Genomic DNA, 20,616 nt, shown 5'->3' on the forward strand with positions numbered 1-20,616 from the left:
CTTTCTTGGACTTCATGACATATACTTACCTGTCTGACAACTTTTGACTGTGGAGCTAATGGCTGGTTCAGCATTTTGGCCTAGAACCATCTTCTCGAGTAGAGATTAAGGGGAGGGCATATCAGGTGAGCAGAAACTCAAAGGTATGGTCGGGGGAGAAGTAGACACTAGTTTAGTTTGTTTTTCAGGGACTAGTGAATGTAGAGGAGCCACAGAAGGTGGAGCTGGGACCAGCCGTTGGGGACTGCTGGGGTACACAATAGACTAACAAAAGTTAGTTTTGTGGAAGACAATTTTTCCACGGGCCCGCATGGAGGGGATGGTTTCGGGGTGATTCAAGAGCATTACATTTATTATGCACTTTATTTCTATTATTATTACATTGTAATATATAATGAAATAATTATACAACTGACCATAATGCTGACAGGAGGTGGAGCTCAGGTGGTAATGCGAGCAATGGGGAACGGCTCTAAATACAGATGAAGCTTCACTTGCTAGCCTGCCGCTGTGCACCTCCTGCTGTGCAGTCCGGTTCCTAACCGGTCATGGACCAGTACCGGGCCATGGCCCGAGGGTTGGAGACCCCTGGCCTAATGAACTCCAGGGGGTGCTGCCAACGAGAAGCATGCCCCCCAGAACCTGACATCATTTTTTGGTGTCCTCCTCCTGGTCACCTTCCTGGCAGGGGCAAATCCCCCTGAGCCCAACTTCCCTGTGTTGTGTGATTCCTACCCTACCCCCACCCCCGCCTGGCTCCCTCTCCTTTACCTCTTTCCTCAGCAGTCCCCCCAACCCCATCTCACATTCCTTCATCTGCCCCGTTCCTGGCCTGTCCGGCTCCTGGGCTTTACCCACCCTCACTTTGTGCCCACTGTGTTTACCCAGCGGACATGGATGTTTATAAGCATCTACATGTCTGCTTCTTCTGGCAGTGACCACGCACAGGTGGCTTTTCAAATAATCCCTCCAAGTGGCACCTCACTGTCTTCAGAACTTTCATCGTGGTTGGCTTGCTGTTCAGCACCTGGCATGTTACCTGCCCTCAAAGTTTATTTTGAAAATTGTTGTTGGCGGTTCATATGCCATCATTACAATTTTACTGGGTATCACATAGAAGAAAAAAAAATGTATCCACAAACTTTCTACCCCCAAACTTTTTAGCCCTTGTTCATATTAATTGCATTGAATGAATGTATCAGTGTTTACTGAGAGTTCTATCTCTTTGGATATTTGTTACCACCATCATTCCTCTGAAACAAGTAACATTGAAGGGAGTGTCTTGGTGCACATTTTCCCTTCTCTAAAGTTGTTTTTCCTTTGGATCAATTCCCAGGTGCGATACTGTGGAGCCTAAGCACTTTGATGACTCTTAATTCATTTGGCTAAATGGTTTTCCAAAAGGGTTGTACCAATTTATAGTGCCACCACTGGAAAAGCTTTTCCTGATTTAATCTTTCCCCAGTTACATTTAAATGTAAAGCTTGATCATCTAAATTTCACATTTAAAAGGGTATCCCATTGTTTGAGTTAAAGTGCTTTCTCACCTGTTTGAAAATTTTCCTTGTGCTTTTCCATGAATTCTCTTTCTTCTATGAATTGTCTGTTCACATCCAAGGTTAATGTTTATGGCAAGATGCTACACCCCAGAGGGGCACTCAGTTATCATGCCTACCCAGGGACAAGACTCATCAGAATCACAGGCTCTCTATATCCCCCCGTATATATTTTTAATTTTTCTCTTCAAAATACCCAAATTTAAATGCAAAGATACCTGATAGAAGTGGGGCAATTGGTGGGGGCAGAGGGAATTATTTATGTTATCCATCTCGTACTTTTAAAGATACAATATCATTAAACTCTTTCACATTCCTGTTTTCTCTCTTGTGACCCGTTCGTCCTGATCATATAACGTGGAGACTAAGACTCCTCCCCTCTCTGCCTTATAATGACTGCTTCTGGTGTTTTCTCTCCTAGTGCCCCCATCCCTCCCTCTTCAGGAAGGCCACGTGAGCAAGGAGACCATTTGGAATATTTCAGTCGCCAGCAAAAGTAAGCCCACGTTTTTACTCAACCCTCCGAACACCTACTTCAGCCTCTGCGTGATGGACTCAAGAGAAGCCACGTTACTCCAGACAGTTTCTGCCCCACTCCTGTCTTCTTTCATGCTGTGGCCAGAGTCATTTTCCCCAAACAGGGGCCTGACCAAGTTCCTCTCCTGGGTAAAAACCCTAGGAAGATCCCTGCTGCCAAATTTCTTGGCCCATGCTTCAAGGTCTTCTGTTGTGTGACCACCATCTACGCAGCCAGCCTCGTCTGCTGCCATATTCCTTCTCTTCCTCCCTGCTTGTCATCCCCTCCACATGTTCAAGCCACCCCGCCCACTCCTAGGGACCCTGCAGTCCCTTCCCTCCCTCTCTGGTGAAACCCCCCTTGCATGCTGCTACCAGGTGGTGCCTTCTCATTGGTGCTTCTTTGACTTCTGCTCTCTTGCATCTTCCTGGTGAAGTGATAGGGTGTGGACTCTGGAGCCACACCTGTGGACGGCCTCAGTTTGATTCCTGGCCCCACCACTTTCTGGTACTTTGGCCTTAGGAAATTCCTTAATTGCCCTGTGCCCTGCTCTCCTTATCTCTCCAATGGGAATGCAGGTTGTAGATCTGTTTAAGGGTGGAGGTACGGGGCTAGAGAGCTGATATGATAGCAAAAGAGTACAGGGTTTCCTTTTGAGGAGATGGAAAATATTCTAAAATTGATTGTGATGGGGATAAATATATCTGTAAATATACTAAAAACCATTGAAGTGTATACTTTAAATGGGTGACTGGTATGGTATGTGAATATTATCTCAATATAATTGTTGAAATATAAAGAAATAGTATATCTCAAGGTGGTTATGAGAATTACATAAATTAGTACATATAAAGTGTTTAAAGCAGCACCTGGCATATAGGAACGATGCAGTCAGTGCCGGTTATCATTATTAGACTCTTGGGTAATGCAGCCTTATGAACCAGGGTGCCCGGCTGTGTCCCAGACAAGATTGTGACCCCTGAGGGCAGGAACCAAGGCTCTTGGGTATCCCTCACTGGCCCAGTAGCCCCTCCTCTCATACGGCTCAGTTAGTCTTGTTGAATTAGACTCTTCCATTAGTATACAGACTTTCATGAGTTGTACTCATGGTAGGTGGGTGCTCCGTGCTGCAGAGGAGGGCTGCCTCTGGCCCAGAATTTCTCCAGTGTTATTTCCCCCATTGGGCTTAGAGGAGCTTGACCCCCCACAAGGTTGTTTCCGCCTCCACTCTGCTTTGGGAGTAAGATCTTTTGGGGACCAGACTGTAGGGAAGCTGATTGTCACCCATTCTGTCCCCCCTCTCCCCTAGTGATGTGGTGCTTGGCTGCAGCGGACGTCCTGTTTCTGATCGATGGCTCTCACAGCATTGGGAAAGGGAGCTTTGAAAGGTCCAAGCGCTTTGCCATCACAGTCTGTGATGCTCTGGACATCAACCCCAGGAGGGTGAGTGCAAGTCTTGTTGTCTTTGTATGAGGGCGTCTTTGGCTGCAAGTGACAGAAATTCTATCTTCAGAAGAGGGCATTTACTGGCTTGTGGAACCAGGAAGACTAAGGAGGTGAATCCTGGTTCTAGGCATGATGGAATCCAGGGACTCAATCCCTCTCTTCTTCTCCTCCTCTCCATTTTGCTTCCCCCTGTTGGCTTCCTTCCCAGGCAGGTTTTCCTTACATAGCAAAGTTGCCCTACATTGTCCCTCAAGGTAGTCACCCCAGGAAAAAGAAAGTAGACTTCTTACCCTGTAGAGCTGGCAGAAGTCCCAGGGAGGGCTCTGATTGGACAGGCATAGGTCACATGACAGTCCTTTGACCAATCACAGAAGTCAAAGGGAAGAGCTTGTCTGGCCAAACCTGAGTCATGTGCTTATCCTCATTCTTGCGGTGGGGAAGAATGCTTGGATTTCCCACTAGAAAGAGAGGTTGTGTTTGCAGAACAGTGGGAATGATAAAGCATGCTGGCAGACAAAAGCTATAACTGCCTCTGAAGACTAGAGACGTAATATGAAACACAGCTCCTACCCTCTCTGTTCACTTGAAAGGAACAGCTCCTGCCTAATCAATCCAGCCAGTATCTTCATTTCTTGTTCTTCCTTGTTTCAAATAGCAAGTCTTAAATGTCAGCAGTGTGCTAGCTGTGGCTCTTGTTGCTAAAGGGGCATTTTGGAACAACTCAACAGAAAAACAGGCAGTGAACACCGATAGTTCCCAGAAAATGAAACACAGATGGCCCTTTGACATAGGAAAAGATGCCCAGCCTCACTCAATGTAATAGCAAATCTCTGACCGATATACCATTTTTCACTTAACTAGGTTATAAAAAATCCAAAGTTTGGTGTCATGCTCCATTGGCAAGTCTGTAGGAAACCGGTGTTCTCATGCACTGCTGGTGGGAATGTGCAGCCTCTCTATAGAGGAATTTTGATAACAGTGTCTATCAAAATTACAAAGGCTGGGACCCTTTGACTCAGTATTTTATTCTACAGATACTCCCACAGGTGCAAAATAATGCACATATGAAGTTATTCACATTATTCATTGCAGTGTTGTTTGTAATTGTAAAAGATTTCAGGCAACCTAAAGGCCTGCTCACAGGGGACAGGTAAATCTATTATGGTGTCTTCATATAATGAAACACAGGGCAGCTTTAGAAAGTGAATGAGGAAAATCGCTGATGTGGAAAGACACCAAAACAAATTGAGTGTAAAAATAAGGTGCAAATGGTATGTATAATGTGTTACCTTTTATGAAAAATGGAGATGAAAAGAGTCTATATTTGTATTCATCTGTATGTGCATGAAGAAACTCTGGAGGGATTTGTAAGAGGCTAAGAGCAGCGGTTTCCCATTGAGGGAGAGGGTGGGAACTGAGCAGATGGGGCACAAGTCCAGGGGGAGGCCCATCGGTATAAACATCTTTATACTTTATGGATTTTGAACCATGTGAACTGACTCAAAAATCAAGTAAATTTAAGGAGAGCATTTTGGTCTGGAAAGCTATAATTACTTGAATTAGGGGCTGGTCACATACAGGTCGAGGAAGGAAGTGGTTTTCCAAGATGACATTCCTGGGTTAATCCTAGAAAAACCTCTAGGATTTAGGAGCAAAATAATGGCTTTTAATGAGGGCCAGATTTTCTCCAGAATGACCTGTCATTTGCGGAGAGTGAGCACATTACCCTGGACCTCAGGCCGTCTTGCATGGTTATAGCTGACATCATTCCATCGAGGCGTGAACAGCCTGGAAGTTCCAACCGTGAAGTCAACCCATCACAGACCCTCAGAGGGTCAGGGCCAAGGGCAGCTGAATCTCTACCCTCCTATACACAGGGCCCTGATTTTAAAAGGAAGTGATTCTCTATGAAGTTTCACTATTTTTTTCATGGAGGAAGAGCCATAAAGATCAAACACTGTTGACCTTGGCATGGATATAGTATGTCCTGAAATGGGTGACCTGGAGACCCCAGCAGATGGCAAGTTGGAAGGGAAGAGTTGTATGGATTATTAGAGAATGTTTTACAACTGAAGAAACAGGCTCAGAGAGGCTAAGTGACTGCCTAGGGTCACAAAGCAATCTTAGAAGAGAGCTAAGCTTGGAAGAACTGGTGCTTTTGGCTCTCAGCCCAGGACTTCACATTCTGCTGTCACAATCATGTAGCACGTGGACAGCAGGCAACATGGTGGTGTGTGTCTGTGTATCTGTGTATGCAGAAGTGGGGGTGCTGATGGAATTCAGCATCCTCAAAGAGAGGGTAAGAAAACTATGACAGAAAAACTTGATGGGTGGTGCTGTTGGGAGCAACTATCTCAACACACAGGTCCCCAGATTTCAGAGAATTTAATCCCAATGTTGCCAAACCACGTCTAGAATGTGGCATTTTTAGGTTAGATATTGGCAAACCAGACAGTGCCCACAACAAGGAGACGGAACAGTGAGAGGCCTGGACTTTTCCATGTGAGGGAACCTGATTATCATTTTCATGGGAAAGAGGGTGCCTAGCGGCTCTCTTTTATTAAGAGGACATAGTCTGGGTGTTGATGGAGCTGTATTTGGCTTGTCCTGAGAAAACTTTCTCACAGCAAGACCTGTTGAGCAAAGGAGTTGGGTGTCTATTTCACGAGCAAATGAGAACCTCCACCTCCAAGCTTCTCAGACTCGATGGAATTGCTAGCAAAGGGTTTTTGCATTAGGGTGATTTCAGATGCTTCAGTCTGACTTGTGGCGTCAGGTTTTGTGTGTTTGCTGCTGCATTTTGGTGTCATCGTCTTATCTCCATGTACAAGGGATTTGATTTGTACCTAATTTTACTTTCCAGAAAGAAATTTTTAAGTAGCTATAAATTAAAGCTTTTTTATGGAGGCTCTGTTTTGAGGTGGATTTAAGGTGTTTAAAAAGTCTTCCTCTCAACCCTTAAGCTGAGAAGTTCACTTCCTGGCTCTAATATGATTGCAGCAGAGTGATTACAGTGTGGTGAGAAATCTGGGCGGGCTTGCTTCTGAGCATACGTAAACTAAAGATAAAAGGTAACTATTTTGCTCCCAAACCACCAATTAAATTAAATGCCATGACTACTGACTCAAGCTGTTTCCATCTTGTTTTGTTTTGAAGTTGGCTCCTTCCTGTTTAATTTAAATAAATACACCCAGCTGTTGGTCTCAAGGGAGTTTTTAAACTAATTCGTTCATTCACATGGTTCAAAAAAGACATTCAATGAAAAATATCCCTCCCAGTCACATATTTTCTATTTGCCCCGCCCCGCCCCCCTGCTGTCTTGAGCATCCTTACAGAGTCGCTTCATGCAAATATAAGCAATATGAATATATATTCTAATTTTTGCCCTTTTAACACAAAGGGTAGCATGCTATACACACAGTTTTATCCCTTGCCTTTTTCTCTTCACATTATCTTGGAAGTCTTTCCATATCTAGGTAGATAGGTAATATAGGTCTTAATATAGGCATATACACGATATCATTTTTTATAGCTGATTAATGTTCCATTGTAAGGATTTACCAAGGTTTAGTTAACCAGCCCCTATTGATGGACATCCACTATTACAAATATATTGTGAGCTTGTAAATATGTCATTTCACACATGTAGAAGTATATAGCTGTAGGATAAATTCCCGATAGCCCCATGCATTAGTAATTTTCAATAAATATTGACAAATTGCTCTCTATGGATGCCATAACATTTATGTTCTTGTAGCAGTGTTTGAGAATACTGGTTTCCCCCTGCAAACATTGTATCTGGCTTTTTGCTACATCTCAGAGCAACACAATCAAGCATCTTTTCTTATTAAAGAGCCATTTTGTATTTCCTGTTCTGTGATCTCTGTTCATAGCCTTGGCCCATTTTTCTGTTAGATTGTTGGTCTTTACACATATCAATTCCTAGACACTCTTTATATATTGGGGAAACTAACCCTTTGTCTCTGACGTGAGTTGCAAATAACTTTTCATTTTGTCTTCGTTTTTTGGTTGTGTTATGATATGTTTTGCCCTGTAGAAGTTTTCTTCATGTACTCAGATTTATCAGTTTTCCTTTACGACTTCTGGAGTGCAAGTCTTTTCTACTTTGAAGTTACAAAGGAATTCTTCCAAATTTTCTAGAACTTTTATGGTTACATTTTTGACATTTAAACCTTGAATCCATTTGCAATTTATCCTTTATTCTTTTGCAGATGGCTATCCAGTTGTCCCCAAATCACTTACTGACGGTACCATCTTTTCCCAATCGTTTGAGATGCTCCCTTTATCACATGCTAAATTCAAGGGAGATTTTAAACGGGTCACTTTTCAGAAACTCCTTCCTGAGGTTCTCTACTACTCTGCTTTCCGCTGTCCCTCTCCCTCACATGTCCACCCAAGACTTAAATTTCTTCCTACTTAAGAGTCCCAACAGCTCCTCCTGTGGGAGGAAGGTCCAATGGGCTGTGCTCCCTGGGAGCAGGTGCAGCCGGCCTGGTGTGGCCAAGTGCTTTGATTGGCTCCCAAGCGCCAGGCCTGTTAAGGGATCAGCAGTGAAGGAACTCACAGAGCAAGAAAAGATCAGCGTCGTTGTTTAAATAGGAATCACTTGACCCGTTTGCAATCTTGGCCAGATTCGGGGTTAATTGTGAGAATAGCAACTGAGAATGTAGTTTCTCCAGGAGTTTAGAGAGCCAATGACTAGGTGCAGGGGTTAGGCCCTCAAGAGGAAGCTTAAATGTTTAAACCCTTCTCTGCTTGACACACACTACTCTTAAGGATCCGGGGAATGACTTTACTCAGTTTCCCTTCTCCAGTTTTGCAAGGCATTGGATTTTTTCCTGTGGCCTTCTGAATGAGGATGCAAAATCAGGACTCGCCAGTGGCTCTCACAACCTCCGCTACAGAGGAACTTCAGCTCCAATAGTGCTCCTCTCCGATTAGGGAGCTGCTTGTCCCCCAGTCTGACTCTGGCCTGGAGATCTGGCCTTTCCCTAGCTTGGTAGGAGGAGGCCTGGAAGAGCGGGCCCACCAACCAAGGATGGGTGTGTGGTGGCTGCGGATAGCTTCTGTAACACCCCTAGTTGGGGGTTTAGCTGAAGTCTTGTGCTGGCTGCTGAGAAGGTGATTGGCGTAACAGGCTTAGTGAAGATCACAGGCACCAAGTCCAAAGGCCGCGCTCCTTTCTTACTAGCCCTGGGCCAGACCTGTATCCTCTATTTTAGTTTCTCCAGCAGTGATGTGGGTAGGAATAGCACCTCTGTGGATTAAATGTAGTAAAGAGTTGAGAAGGCTTAAAACAGTGCTTACACCTGGGAGGCAGTAGGTGTGAGCAGAGACTGTAAAGCTCACAGCTCCACCCAGAGAGCTGTTGGAAGGGGGGTCGAATTGGTGGTGGTCAGTGTGGAGCAGGGGCAGATTTGACCGTCTCCTTCCAGATTGTCCTCTCAGTCTGGAGCCTTCTTTTAAGGAGACGAGAGAAATACCAGCACTGGTATTTGTGAGTGGGCAGGAGGCAGGGTCGTTAACCTTTCCCGTCCCTTCTTTCCGCTCAGGGATGTTTGTGACTTGACCCTGCTCTCGGGCCCCGGGGCCCTCCGTCTCCCACTACACGTCAGGGTGGGAGCGGTCCAGCTCAGTTCTGCCCCTCGTCTGGAATTCCCCATGGATGCATTTTCAACCCAACAGGAAGTGAAGGCAAGAATCAGGAGGATGGTTTTCAGGTAAGTACGATCAGACACTGCCGTGGTTAGGATGAAGCTAGCTGCTTTTAGAGTCGTCCCTTGAAGGGTTGGGCCTGCTCTTGACCTCACAGAGAGAGAGGCTGTGGCCTGGCTTCCAAAAGCCCAGCCGAGCGAGAGCAGCGGGTGATAAGAATTCCCTTCTTAAAGCTGCCCCTTATTACATGATAATGTCCCAGGTGGAAACTTAAATGCAAGTTAAAATAAAAGAAGATTTGCTGTTACTGTGTGTGGCTGTCAGCTGGGAGAAAGGGCTAGCGAAGGTGGAGACAGGTTAAGAGCATGAGGTGGTAGGAAGAACCCTGGGTCCTTCTCCCAGTTCTGTCCCTGGTGACCACACAGCCAGGAGAATTCACCATGCTTCTTGGAGCCTCATTTTTGTGATCTAAAAAGACTAAGTGGTCCTCTGTTACTGAGAGCACTTTAAACATGACGAATTTCTGTTTGTGTGCTCATACACATATACATCCTATAAATGTATATATATATGTAGTGAGTCATAATTTTACTCACAAGTCAGCTGATGTGTGTATATGCACATACATATATGTGTATACATATATTTTATGTATAAATGTTTTATATGTGTGTATTATATACATACCATATACAGCTACATGGATATAAATGTGTGTTATATTATACACATGCATGTATGTACATGTACATACACACACACAGTGTTCTTCATAAGCCCTCACAGAGGAATGCCTTTATTTGTCACCTGCCACTCTGATCTCTGGATCTTCTTTGCCCCCTGCTGCCTCTTGCACTAGTGGACCTGAAGTTCCACTCAAGTCCATGGTCCCAGCCATGTACAGCCGTCACCTCCACTTGCAAAGGCTCTGAGGTCCTTTAATAGGCCTCAGGCCACTGTAGGTCCCCAGTGCTCTCAATAAGCCAGAATCCCCACACTGAACACAGCAGGAACTCTCGGTGTCCTACAGGTCCCAGAGACCCCCAGTGACTTTTCTTAAAATTTTTATTTTATATTGGACCATAGTTGATTTACAATGTTGTGTTAGTTTCAGGTGTACAGAAAAGTGATTCAGTTATACATATACATATATCTATTCTTTCTTAGATTCTTTTCTCATTTAGGTTATTACAGAATACTGAGCACAGTTCCTAGTGCTACACAGTAGGTCCTTGTTGGTTATCTATTTTAAATAGAGTAGTGTGTATATGTCAACCCCAAACGCCCAATTTATCCCTATCCCCACCTTTCCCCTTTAGTAACCATAAGTTTGTTTTCCACGTCTGAGTCTTTTATGCATAAGTTCATTTGTATCATCATTTCCACTTCCAAATAAGTGATATCATATATTTGTTTTTGTCTGACTTACTTCACTTAGTATGATAATCTCTACATCCATCCATGTTGCTACAGATGGCATTATTTCATTCTTTTATAGCAGAGTAACATTCCATTGTGCATATCACATCATCTTTATTCATTCCTCTGTCAATGGACATTTAGGTTGTTTCCATGTCTTGGCTATTGTAAACAGCACTGCAATGAACATTGGGGTGCATGTATCCTTTCGAACCATGGTTTTCTCTGGAAATATGCCCAGGAGTGGGATTGCTGGATCATATGGTAGCTCTATTTTTAGTTTTTTTAAGGAACCTCCATACTGTTTTCCTTAGTGGCTGTACCAATTTACATTCCCACCAACAGTGTTGGAGGGTTCCCTTTTCTCCACACTCTCTCCAACATTTATTGTTTGTAGACTTTCTGATGATGGCCATTCTCACTGGTGTGAGGTGATATCTCATTATAGTTTTGATTTGCATTTCTTTAATAATTGGCGATGTTGAACATCTTGTGCCTGTTGGCCATCTGTATGTCTTCTTTGGAGAAATGTCTATTTAGGTCTTCTGTCCAGTTTTTGATTGGGTTGTTTGTTTTGCTGATATTGAGCTGCATGAGCTTTTTGTAAACTTTGAAGGTTAATCCCTTGTTGGTTACATCATTTGCAAATATTTTCTCTCATTCTGTGGGCTGTATTTTCGCTTTGTTTATGGTTTCTTTTGCTGCACAAAAGCTTTTGAGTTTAATTAGGTCCCATTTGTTTATTTTTGTCTTTATATCCATTACTCCAGGAGATGGCTCAAAAAAGGTACTGCTGTGATTCATGTCAAAGGGTGTTCTGCCTATGTTTTCCTCTAAGAGTTTTATAGTATCCAGTCTTACATTTAGCTCTGTAATCCATTTTGAATTTTTTTTTGTATGGTGTTAGAGAATGTTCTAATTTCATTGTTTTACATGTAGCTGTCCAGTTTTCCCAGCACCATTTATTGAAGAGACTGTATTTTCTTCATTGTGTAGTCTTGCCTCCTTTGTCATAGATTAATTGATAGGTTTATTTCTGGGCTTTCTATCTGGTTCCATTGATCGATATCTCTGTTTTTGTGCCAGTATACACTGTTTTAATTACTGTAGCTTTGTAGTATAGTCTGAAGTCAGGGAACCTGATTCCTTCAGTGTCATTTTTGTTTCTTAAGATTGCTCTGGGGCTTCCCTGGTGGCGCAGTGATTGAGAGCCCGCCTGCCGATGCAGGAGACACGGGTACGTGCCCAGGTCCGGGAAGATCCCACGTGCCACGGAGCGGCTGGGCCTGTGAGCCATGGCCACTGAGCCTGCGCGTCCAGAGCCTGTGCTCTGCAATGGGAGAGGCCACAACAGTGAGAGGCCCACGTTCCGGAAAAAAAAAAAAAAAGATTGCTTTGGCTATTCGGGGTCCATACAAATTAAAATTTTTTTGTTATAGTTCTGTGAAAAATGCCATTGGTAATTTGATAGGGATTGCATTGAATCTGTAGCATCCTTGTGATAATATAGTCATTTTGACAATATCGATTCTTCCAGTCCAAGAACATGATATATATTTCCATCTGTTTGTGTCAGCTTCAGTTTCTTTCATCAGCGTCATATAGTTTTTGGAGTACAGGTCTTTTGCCTCCTTAGGTAGGTTTACCTAGGTATTTTATTCTTTTTGATGCAATGAGAAATGGGATTGTTTCTTTAATTTCTCTTTCTGATCTTTTGTTGTTAGTGTATAGACATACAACAGATTTCTGTGTATTAATTTTGTATACTGCAACTTTACCGAATTCATTCATGAGCTCTAGTAGTTTTCTTTTAGGATTTTCTATGTATAGTATCATGTCATCTGCAGATTGTGACAGTTTTACTTCTTTTCCAATGTGAATTCATTTTATTTCTTCTTCTCTGATTGCCGTGGCTAGGACTTCCAAAACTATGTTGAATAAAAGTGGAGAGAGTGGACATCCTTGTCTTGTTCCTGATCTTAGAGGAAATGCTTTCAGTTTTCACCATTGAGAACGATGCAGGCTGTGGGTTTGTCATATATGGCCTTTATTATGTTGAGTTAAGTTCCCTCTATGCCCACTTTCTGGAGAGTTTTCATCATAAATTGGTATTGAATTTTGTCAAAAGCTTTTTCTGCATCTATTGAGATGACCAAACAGTTTTTATTCTTCAGTTTGTTAATGTGGTATATCACAGTGATTGATTTGTGGATATTGAAAAATCCTTGCATCCCTGGGATATACCTTGTTGCATCCCTGAGATATACCACGATCCTTGCATCATGGCATATGATCCTTTTAGTGTATTGTTGGATTCGGTTTGCTAGTATTTTATTGAGGATTTTTGTGTCTGTGTTCATCAGTGATGTTGACCTGTAATTTTCTTTTTTTGTGGTATCTTTGTCTGGTTTTGGTATCAAGGTGATGGTGGCCTCATAGAATGAGTTTGGGAGTGTTCCTTCCTCTGCAGTTTTTTGGAAAAGTTTCAGAAGGATAGGTGTTAACTCTTCTCTAAATGTTTGATAGAATTCACCCGTGAAGCCATTTGGTCCTGGACTTTTGTTTGTTGGGAGTTTTAAAATCACAGTTTCAATTTCAGTACTTGTGATCGGTCTGTTCATATTTTTTATTTCTTCATGGTTCAGTCTTGGGAGATTGTATCTTTCAAAAATTTGTCCATTTCTTCTAGGTTGTCCATTTTATTGGCATATAGTTGCTTGTAGTAGTCTCTTATGATCCTTTGTATTTCTTTGGTGTCAGTTGTAACTTCTTCATTTCTAATTTTATTGATTTGAGCCTGCTCCCTTTTTTTCTTGATGAGTCTGATTAAAGGTTTATCAATTTTGCTTATCTTTTCAAGGGACCAGCATTTAGTTTCATTGATCTTTTCTATCACTTTCTTTGTCTCAATTTCATTTATTTCTGCTCTAATCTTTATGATTTCTTTCCTTCTAATGACTTTGGGTTTTGTTTGTTCTTCTTTCTCTAATTGCTTTAGGTGTAAGGTTAGGTTATTTAGTGGGGATTTTTCTTGTTTCCTGAGGTAAGATTGTATTGCTATAAACTTCCCTCTTAGAACTGCTTTTGCTGCATCCTGTAGGTTTTGGATTGTCATACTTTCATTTTCCTTTGTCTCTAGGTATTTTTGGATTTCCTCTTTGATCTCTTCAGTGATCCATTGGTTGTTTAGTAGCGTATTGTTTAACCTCCACGTGTTTGTGGGGTTTTTTTGGTTTTTTGTTTTGTTTTTTAGCGGTACGCTGGCCTCTCCCATTGCGGAGCACAGGCTCCAGACGTGCAGGCTTAGCGGCCATGGCTCACGGGACTATCCACTCCGCAGCATGTGGGATCTTCCTGGACCAGGGCACGAACCTGTGTCCCCTGCATCAGCAGGCAGACTCTCAACCACTGTGCCACCAGGGAAGCCCCGTGTTTGTGTTTTTTACAGCTTCTTTCTTGTTATTATTTCTATTCTCATCACATTGTGGTCAGAAAAGATGCTCGATATGATTTCAGTTTTCTTAAACTTACCGTGGTTTGCTTTGTAGCCTAGCATGTGATCAGCCCTGGAAAATGTTCCACGTGCGCTTGAAACGAATGTGTGTTCTGCTGCTTTTGGACAGTATACTCTATAAATACCAGTTAAGTCCGTCTGGTCTAATGTGTCATTTAAGGCCCGTGTCTCATTGATTTTCTGTCTGGGTGATCTGTCCTTCGATGAAAGTGGTGTGTTAAAGCCCCCTCCCCCATTATTGTGTTACTGTTGATTTCTCCTTTTATGGCTGTTAGTATTTGCCTTATATATTGAGGGGCTCCTATGTTGGGTGCATATATGTTTACAATTGTTATATCTTCTTCTTGGATTGATCCCTTGATCATTGTGTAGTATCCTTCTTTATCTCTTGTAACAGTCTTTATTTTAAAGTCTGTTTTGTCTGATCTGAGCATTGCTAATCTAGCTGTCTTTTGATTTCCATTTGCATGGAATACCTTTTTCCATTTACTCACTTTTAGCCTGTATGTATCCCTAGATCTTAAGTGGGTCTGTTGTAGACAGTATATACATGGGTCTTGTTTTTGTATCCATTTCAGCCAGTCTGTCTTTTTTTGGAGCATTTAATCTGTTTATGTTTAAGGTAATTACCCCCACCTCTGATACCAGCAGGTAGGTCCGACCCAGGCTCTTATGAGGTCACTGCTTTTTCCCCTGGGTCCTGGTGTGCACAAGACCTTGTGTGTGTCCTCCAAGAGTGGAGTATCTGTTACCCCAGTCCTGTGGAGCTCCTGTGATCAAACCCTGCTGGCCTTCAAAGCCAGATGCTCTGGGAGCTCCTCCTCCTGATGCCAGACCTGCAGGCTGGGGAGCCTGACATGGGGCTCAGAACTTTCACTCCTATAGGAGAACCTCTGAGATATAATTATCTTCCAGTTTGTGGGTTGCCCACCCAGTGGGTATGGGATTTGATTTTATTGCAGTTGTGCCCCTCCTACCATCTTGTTGTGGCTTCTTCTTTGTCTTTGGATGTAGGATATCCTTTTTGGTAAGTTCCAGCAGTTTTTTGTCAATGGTTGTTCAGCAGTTAGTTGTAATTTTGGTGTTTTCGTGAGAGGGGGTGAGCTCACGTCCTTCTACCCAGCCATCTTGTTACTGCCCCCATCCTCAGTGACTTCATCTTAGGTTGTTTATCCCAGCCCTTTCCTCTGACCTTGGGTGCAGAATGAGCAGCAAGTCAAGTACAAGAAAGTTCAAAGGAAAAAGCACGTTAATATGTTTTTTAAAAGTGATATTAGTGTACATTGACCTTTCCATGTTCCCTTGGAGCCTTCTACCCTTGGGGCCTCCACGAATGGTTCCCATAGAGAACAGTGGCATCCTCAGTTCTGTATCTTGGGCCCAGGCACGCTGAGCAGTACTTGTCAAAGTGAGGTCTTTGGTCAGATGGTCTGAGTCAGAATTGCCTAGGGAGTATGTTAAAGTGCAGGTGCCTGGCTGTCTCCACACCTGCTGAATCACTCTGGGCAGTGATACTTAGAATCGGCACTTTTAAAAGGTCTCTTCCCACTGCCCCCTGGCCTAAGAGTGTTATACACACTAATTTATTTAAAGCAGCTTTGAGATATAATTAAAATACTGTAAAGTTCACACCTTCAATGTGTACAATTCAGTGGTTTTTAGTATATTTTCAGGGTTATCCAACTATTACAATCATTTAATTTTAGAATATTTTCACCATCTCAATAAGAAACCTTGTAAGTAGACTTTTCTCCAGAGAAGATATATAAATGGCCAATAAGCACATGAAAAGATGCTCAACATCATTAGTCATTAAGGAAATACAAATCAAAACCAAAATGAGATACAACTTCACACTCACTAGGAGGGATAAAATGAAAGACAGACAATAACAAGTGTTGACAGATGTGGAGAAATTGGAGCCCTCATACGCTGCTGGTAGGATTGTAAAGTGGTACAGCAACTTTGGAAAACAGTACAGCAGTTCCTCAAAATGTTAAACATAGAGTTACCACATGTCCTAGGAATTCCACTCCAAGAGAATCAAAGACATATGCCTGCACAAAAACATGTACAGTGATGTTCACAGCAGTATTATTTATGATAGCCAAAAATCCAGTGGATGAATGGGTACACAAAATGTAATTTAGTCATAAAAGCAAAAATGAACAGATAGGACTACATAAAACTCAAAAGCTTATGCACAGCAAAAGAAACAACAAAATGAAAAGGCAGCCTACAGAACTGGAGAAAAATTTTGCAAACCATATATCAGGTAAGGTGTTATTATCCAAAATATATAAAGAACTCATACAAGCAATAACAAAAAACCCAACAATCTGGTTAAAAATGGGCAGGAGAACTAAGTAGACATTTTTCCAAAGAAGACATCAAAATGGCCAAGAGGCAAGATGCTTAACTAAAATGCTAAGTGAAACAAGCCAGATGTAAAAGGTCACGTATTGTATGATTTCATTTATATGAAATAGTCTAAAATGGGCAAATCTGTGGAGACAGAAAGTAGATTAGTCATTTCCAGGGGATGTGGGGAGGCAGGATATGACTGCTAATAGGTATAAAGCTTCTTTTTGGAGTGATGAAAATAGTTTGGACTTAGGTAGTGGTGATGGTTGTACAACTCTGAATTATACTAAAAACCACATTTATACTTTAAAATGGTAAATTCTGTGGTATGTGAATTATATCATTATTTTATTGTTAAAAAAAATTTTGTACCCATTATGTACACACAAACATTTGCAGAAGAAAAAGTAACCTAATGTTTTAAATTTAGGACTGAAAGTCAAAAACGTTTGGGGAACTTTGACTCAAATGACTCAGCCCTGCTCTCTTGTAAAAAACTAAGCCAATTTAAGTGACTTGGTACCAAAAGGTAGTTTACAGAGATCACCCAGTACCTCTTCCAACCCCTTATTTCATGGAAGAGGACACTGAGGCTGAGAAGGAGCGGGTTACTTGGCGGGGACCACAGGGTCGCGCTGCTCGTCCAATAGGCCCCATGGAACTGTCCTTTCCCACCTCTCCCCGACCTCCCCCTCCACCCCTGCCCCCTAAGTGATTAGCTGAGCCTCTCGTCAGCTGTGTTGAAAGTGGTAACTAAGGGCTGTTACTCATGACCCATGACATGCGGAGATGCATTGAGGATGCACCAGATGAGGACACTGCGGGGTGGAGGAAGATGCCTCTTTATGTGTCTGAACAAGGTCCACTCTTCTTTTGGGGATGAGAATGGTTAGCATTTGTGTATCCCAGGATGGCTGTCAGACAACAAACAAGAAAAGGAGGCAGTTACTGGTTTTTTGGCCACGGTTGCAGGGTCATTGAGGACATTGAACATTAAGATACTCTTACTAATCAGAACAGAGGAATGTTGACCGAATGGGAGTGATGGACCTGCCCAGGGCTCTTTACCCTTTTTCTTCAGTGGAGTTTTGAATTCTCGACTGACGAGCACAGCTCTCCCCAAAACCCAGAACACTTGCCTTTCCAGATCAATGCAGTCCCCTAAAAGCATGTTTTGAAATGACTAAGAAGACACTGTGACAGTCACCTTATTGCTCCTTTGTAATAAGTTTTAAAAATACTACAATCAAACCTTACAGTGTTGTACCCCATGATAACCTAAAATCAGATAAAACACGGCCAGTAGTTGGCTTCTGAATGCCTAGAAGTCTGGCCAGAGGGCTGTGCATGTCTGTTCCATCATCTGATTAATTTCACATAACATGACTCTGAGTTTTCTGTGATTGAATTTTTTTTTTTTGGACCTCATCTGTAGCTTTATCAAAGTTGTACCGTGTTTGAGTAGCTCTGCAGAAATAGCAATCACCCCTTTCTTTAGCACAAAGCCTTTTATAGCCAGCTCTGGCCTCTTTCAAGCTGCATTAACATTTAAACATAGTTTTTAGAACAGTTAAAATTACAAAGCACTTTGCTCTTTTTTTTTTTTTTTACTTAATATTATTTGGTGTGTATTTTTGCATAAAGCTGCATTATTTTTCATGTTGATCCTTTTTAATGGTTATGTAATCAATGAATTGAGCTCTTACAATATAGTAAATCAGACCCCTAAAAGGACACATTTAGCTGGATTCCAGGATTTTAGTCCGTTGCTGAAACCAACAACAAAAACTCCTGTAATCAACATCCCTGTACCTACAGTGAGTGTTCTTATGAATTAGTTTTCAAAGTCTATTCCATGCACCACCTGCATCAGAATCACTGGGGATGGGAAAGGGGAGGCGGGTCTAAAATGTATTGATAGATTATCAGGCCTGGTCACACACCCACCAATTTGGACTCTGGAGGGTTGGAATCAGAAAATCCACATTAGTAAATCTCCTAAGGGACTTTCACGCTGACTAGAATTTGAGACTAACTCAAAAGGTAAACTTCTTAGAAGAGGCTGCTGGGTAGTTCATTATAATGACCGCTGATGGAGTGCTTACTAGGTACTAGCAGGCACTGGATACAGCATTTAATCCTCAAACAATACTGTTACTTTTTCTACTTTAGCAGGTTTAACAGGAGTCTCAGGCCAAGTAACGTTGCCAAGTTTAGCTGGCCAGTATCTCACGGGACTAGTATCTGCGCCCTCGTTCTTTAATCAGTCCACGCGTTTCTATCATAAACAGCAGTCCATCTGTGAACCTTCACTTTCTACCTAGTTTAGTCCTGTTGGAGATAAATTAGAAAAACCTTAGATTCTGGCCTCAGACCTTCCTGTCTGGAGCCAGACACTGAGCTCAGAACAGACTCTGTGAGAAACACTCCACGGAATAAGAAAAGTGGAGGTAGCAGGGTTTCTTCTCATTTCCCGGGGTTCAGATGCTGTTAGGAGTCTCACCTGCGCTCAGTCGGTCAGAAGCCAGCAGGTCAGGTGCAGAGGTGGAGAGGGTGGCCAGCACTGGCATTTGTGCGCTAAGCGATGTGGAAGCGGACACCCCAGAGGTCTGTGGAGTTGTAGTCTGGGCCCTCATGGCCTTGAAATTTAATTTCTCTCTAGCCACAGGCTGGTAGCTATGAAGAGGGGGGCCCAGACCCACTCAGAAAATCTGGATTGAAAAGGGAAAACAAAGGTTAGCTCTGGAGGGGCCAAGGGTAGACCTGTATGAGAAACAAGAACAGAGTTGTGGAGAACAAGTGCTTTTGTTCCTGGTCCTGAAGCTTTGACTCCATATGGAAAGAAGTGATGATTAGATGGGCGAGGGGTGCGGGGGTGTTTTGAGGAGAGAAAGCAAAGTCTGGCTGAGAAGCCAAGGATGCAGGGCCACAGCCAGAGGCTTGTGGGGAACCCTGCCAGGGGGAAGGTACAGGGAGCTCCTGGATTTTGGTGAAAAGTGTTTTGAAACCATTTAGAACAGTATAGAGTAGGGGTCAGCAAACCTTTTCAGCAAAGAGCCACAGAGTAAATATTTTAAAGCTTTGCCGGCTGCGTGGTCTCTGCTTAGACAGTAATAAATGAATGGGTGCCCATTTTCCATGCCCATTAGGCCCAAGTCTGCAGAGGAATGACCATTGGCTTTGGAATTAGCTGGACTGGGTTTCAACTGCAGTTCTGACCTCCACTAGTTGGGGAGAGGCAGGCTGTGTATCCTGATGGTTAAGAACTTGGGCTCTGGAAGTGGAGGGTTCAAGTCCTACCTCCACCACCCATGAGCTGTGTCACCTTAGCTAAGACCCTTCTCTTCTCTGAACTCCCCTGTCTCAGAGCTGTGGTGAGAATTATATGAGCCAAGCACCTTTACACACACGCACACACACGCACACTCTTAGCACAGTGGTGCCTGGCATGTGGTAAGTGCACAGTAAATATTAAGTTAGTATTACTAGTCTCTGAGCAGGGGATTCCTCATCTATTACCATCCACTGGAAGGTTTTGCCCAAAATCTATTGTAGTGAGTCATTATTTTCTTCCCAGTTGACAGAGCTGGCAGTCCACCCTCTGAGGACGTTTGCATGAGCCTCCTATGGCAAGCTTTAGCAGGGATTCTGCGCTGGGATTCCAAACTCAGTCGACAGTCCCTATACCTAGGCTGTGAGGATTAGAGAACCTTAGCATCCTGATGAGATGGGACCACCGTAACCTGCCCTGATCTGAAAGCAGTCACACGGTTCAGCCTTCAGCGCCCAACCCTGAACTTGGAAGTGGGACAGAGAGGCCTGATCATGGACCCTTGCATCAAAGCCCCGTCCTTCACACTCATAAATTCTTATGAAGCTCATTTATCTGCTTTCCCACCCCAAGGAGATGTTGAGCTGTAACAAGAAGGAAATGGTATGGGGATGGGGAGATGGGAGGTGGGTGTTAGACAAATGAGGAGAATTGTGCCCCGGAGACACCATGGGGACAGACAGCAAACACATACACAAAGAATGTCATTGTTACATAACAGAGATGTGTAGGGGGAGTGTTAAGTCCAGGGGAAAAGTTCATTTCTCTTCCTCAGTCTTGTGGTTTAGGTGGT

At 43.0% G+C, this 20,616-nt stretch overlaps 1 protein-coding gene across 1 annotated transcript in view; it reads left to right on the forward strand.

Annotated features, from left to right (window-relative positions):
- LOC131748043 (von Willebrand factor A domain-containing protein 2-like) overlaps positions 1-20,616 on the forward strand; it is a 37,413-nt gene that overhangs the window by 2,665 nt on the left and 14,132 nt on the right. The window contains 4 exon segments of the mRNA XM_059050146.2: positions 1,978-2,052; positions 3,383-3,520; positions 6,166-6,174; positions 9,164-9,260. Of these exon segments, the coding sequence (XP_058906129.1) occupies positions 1,978-2,052; positions 3,383-3,520; positions 6,166-6,174; positions 9,164-9,260 (319 nt within the window).

This window comes from Kogia breviceps, chromosome X (assembly GCF_026419965.1).
Source record: "Kogia breviceps isolate mKogBre1 chromosome X, mKogBre1 haplotype 1, whole genome shotgun sequence".
In the NCBI taxonomy this organism is placed as follows: Eukaryota; Metazoa; Chordata; class Mammalia; order Artiodactyla; family Physeteridae; genus Kogia; species Kogia breviceps.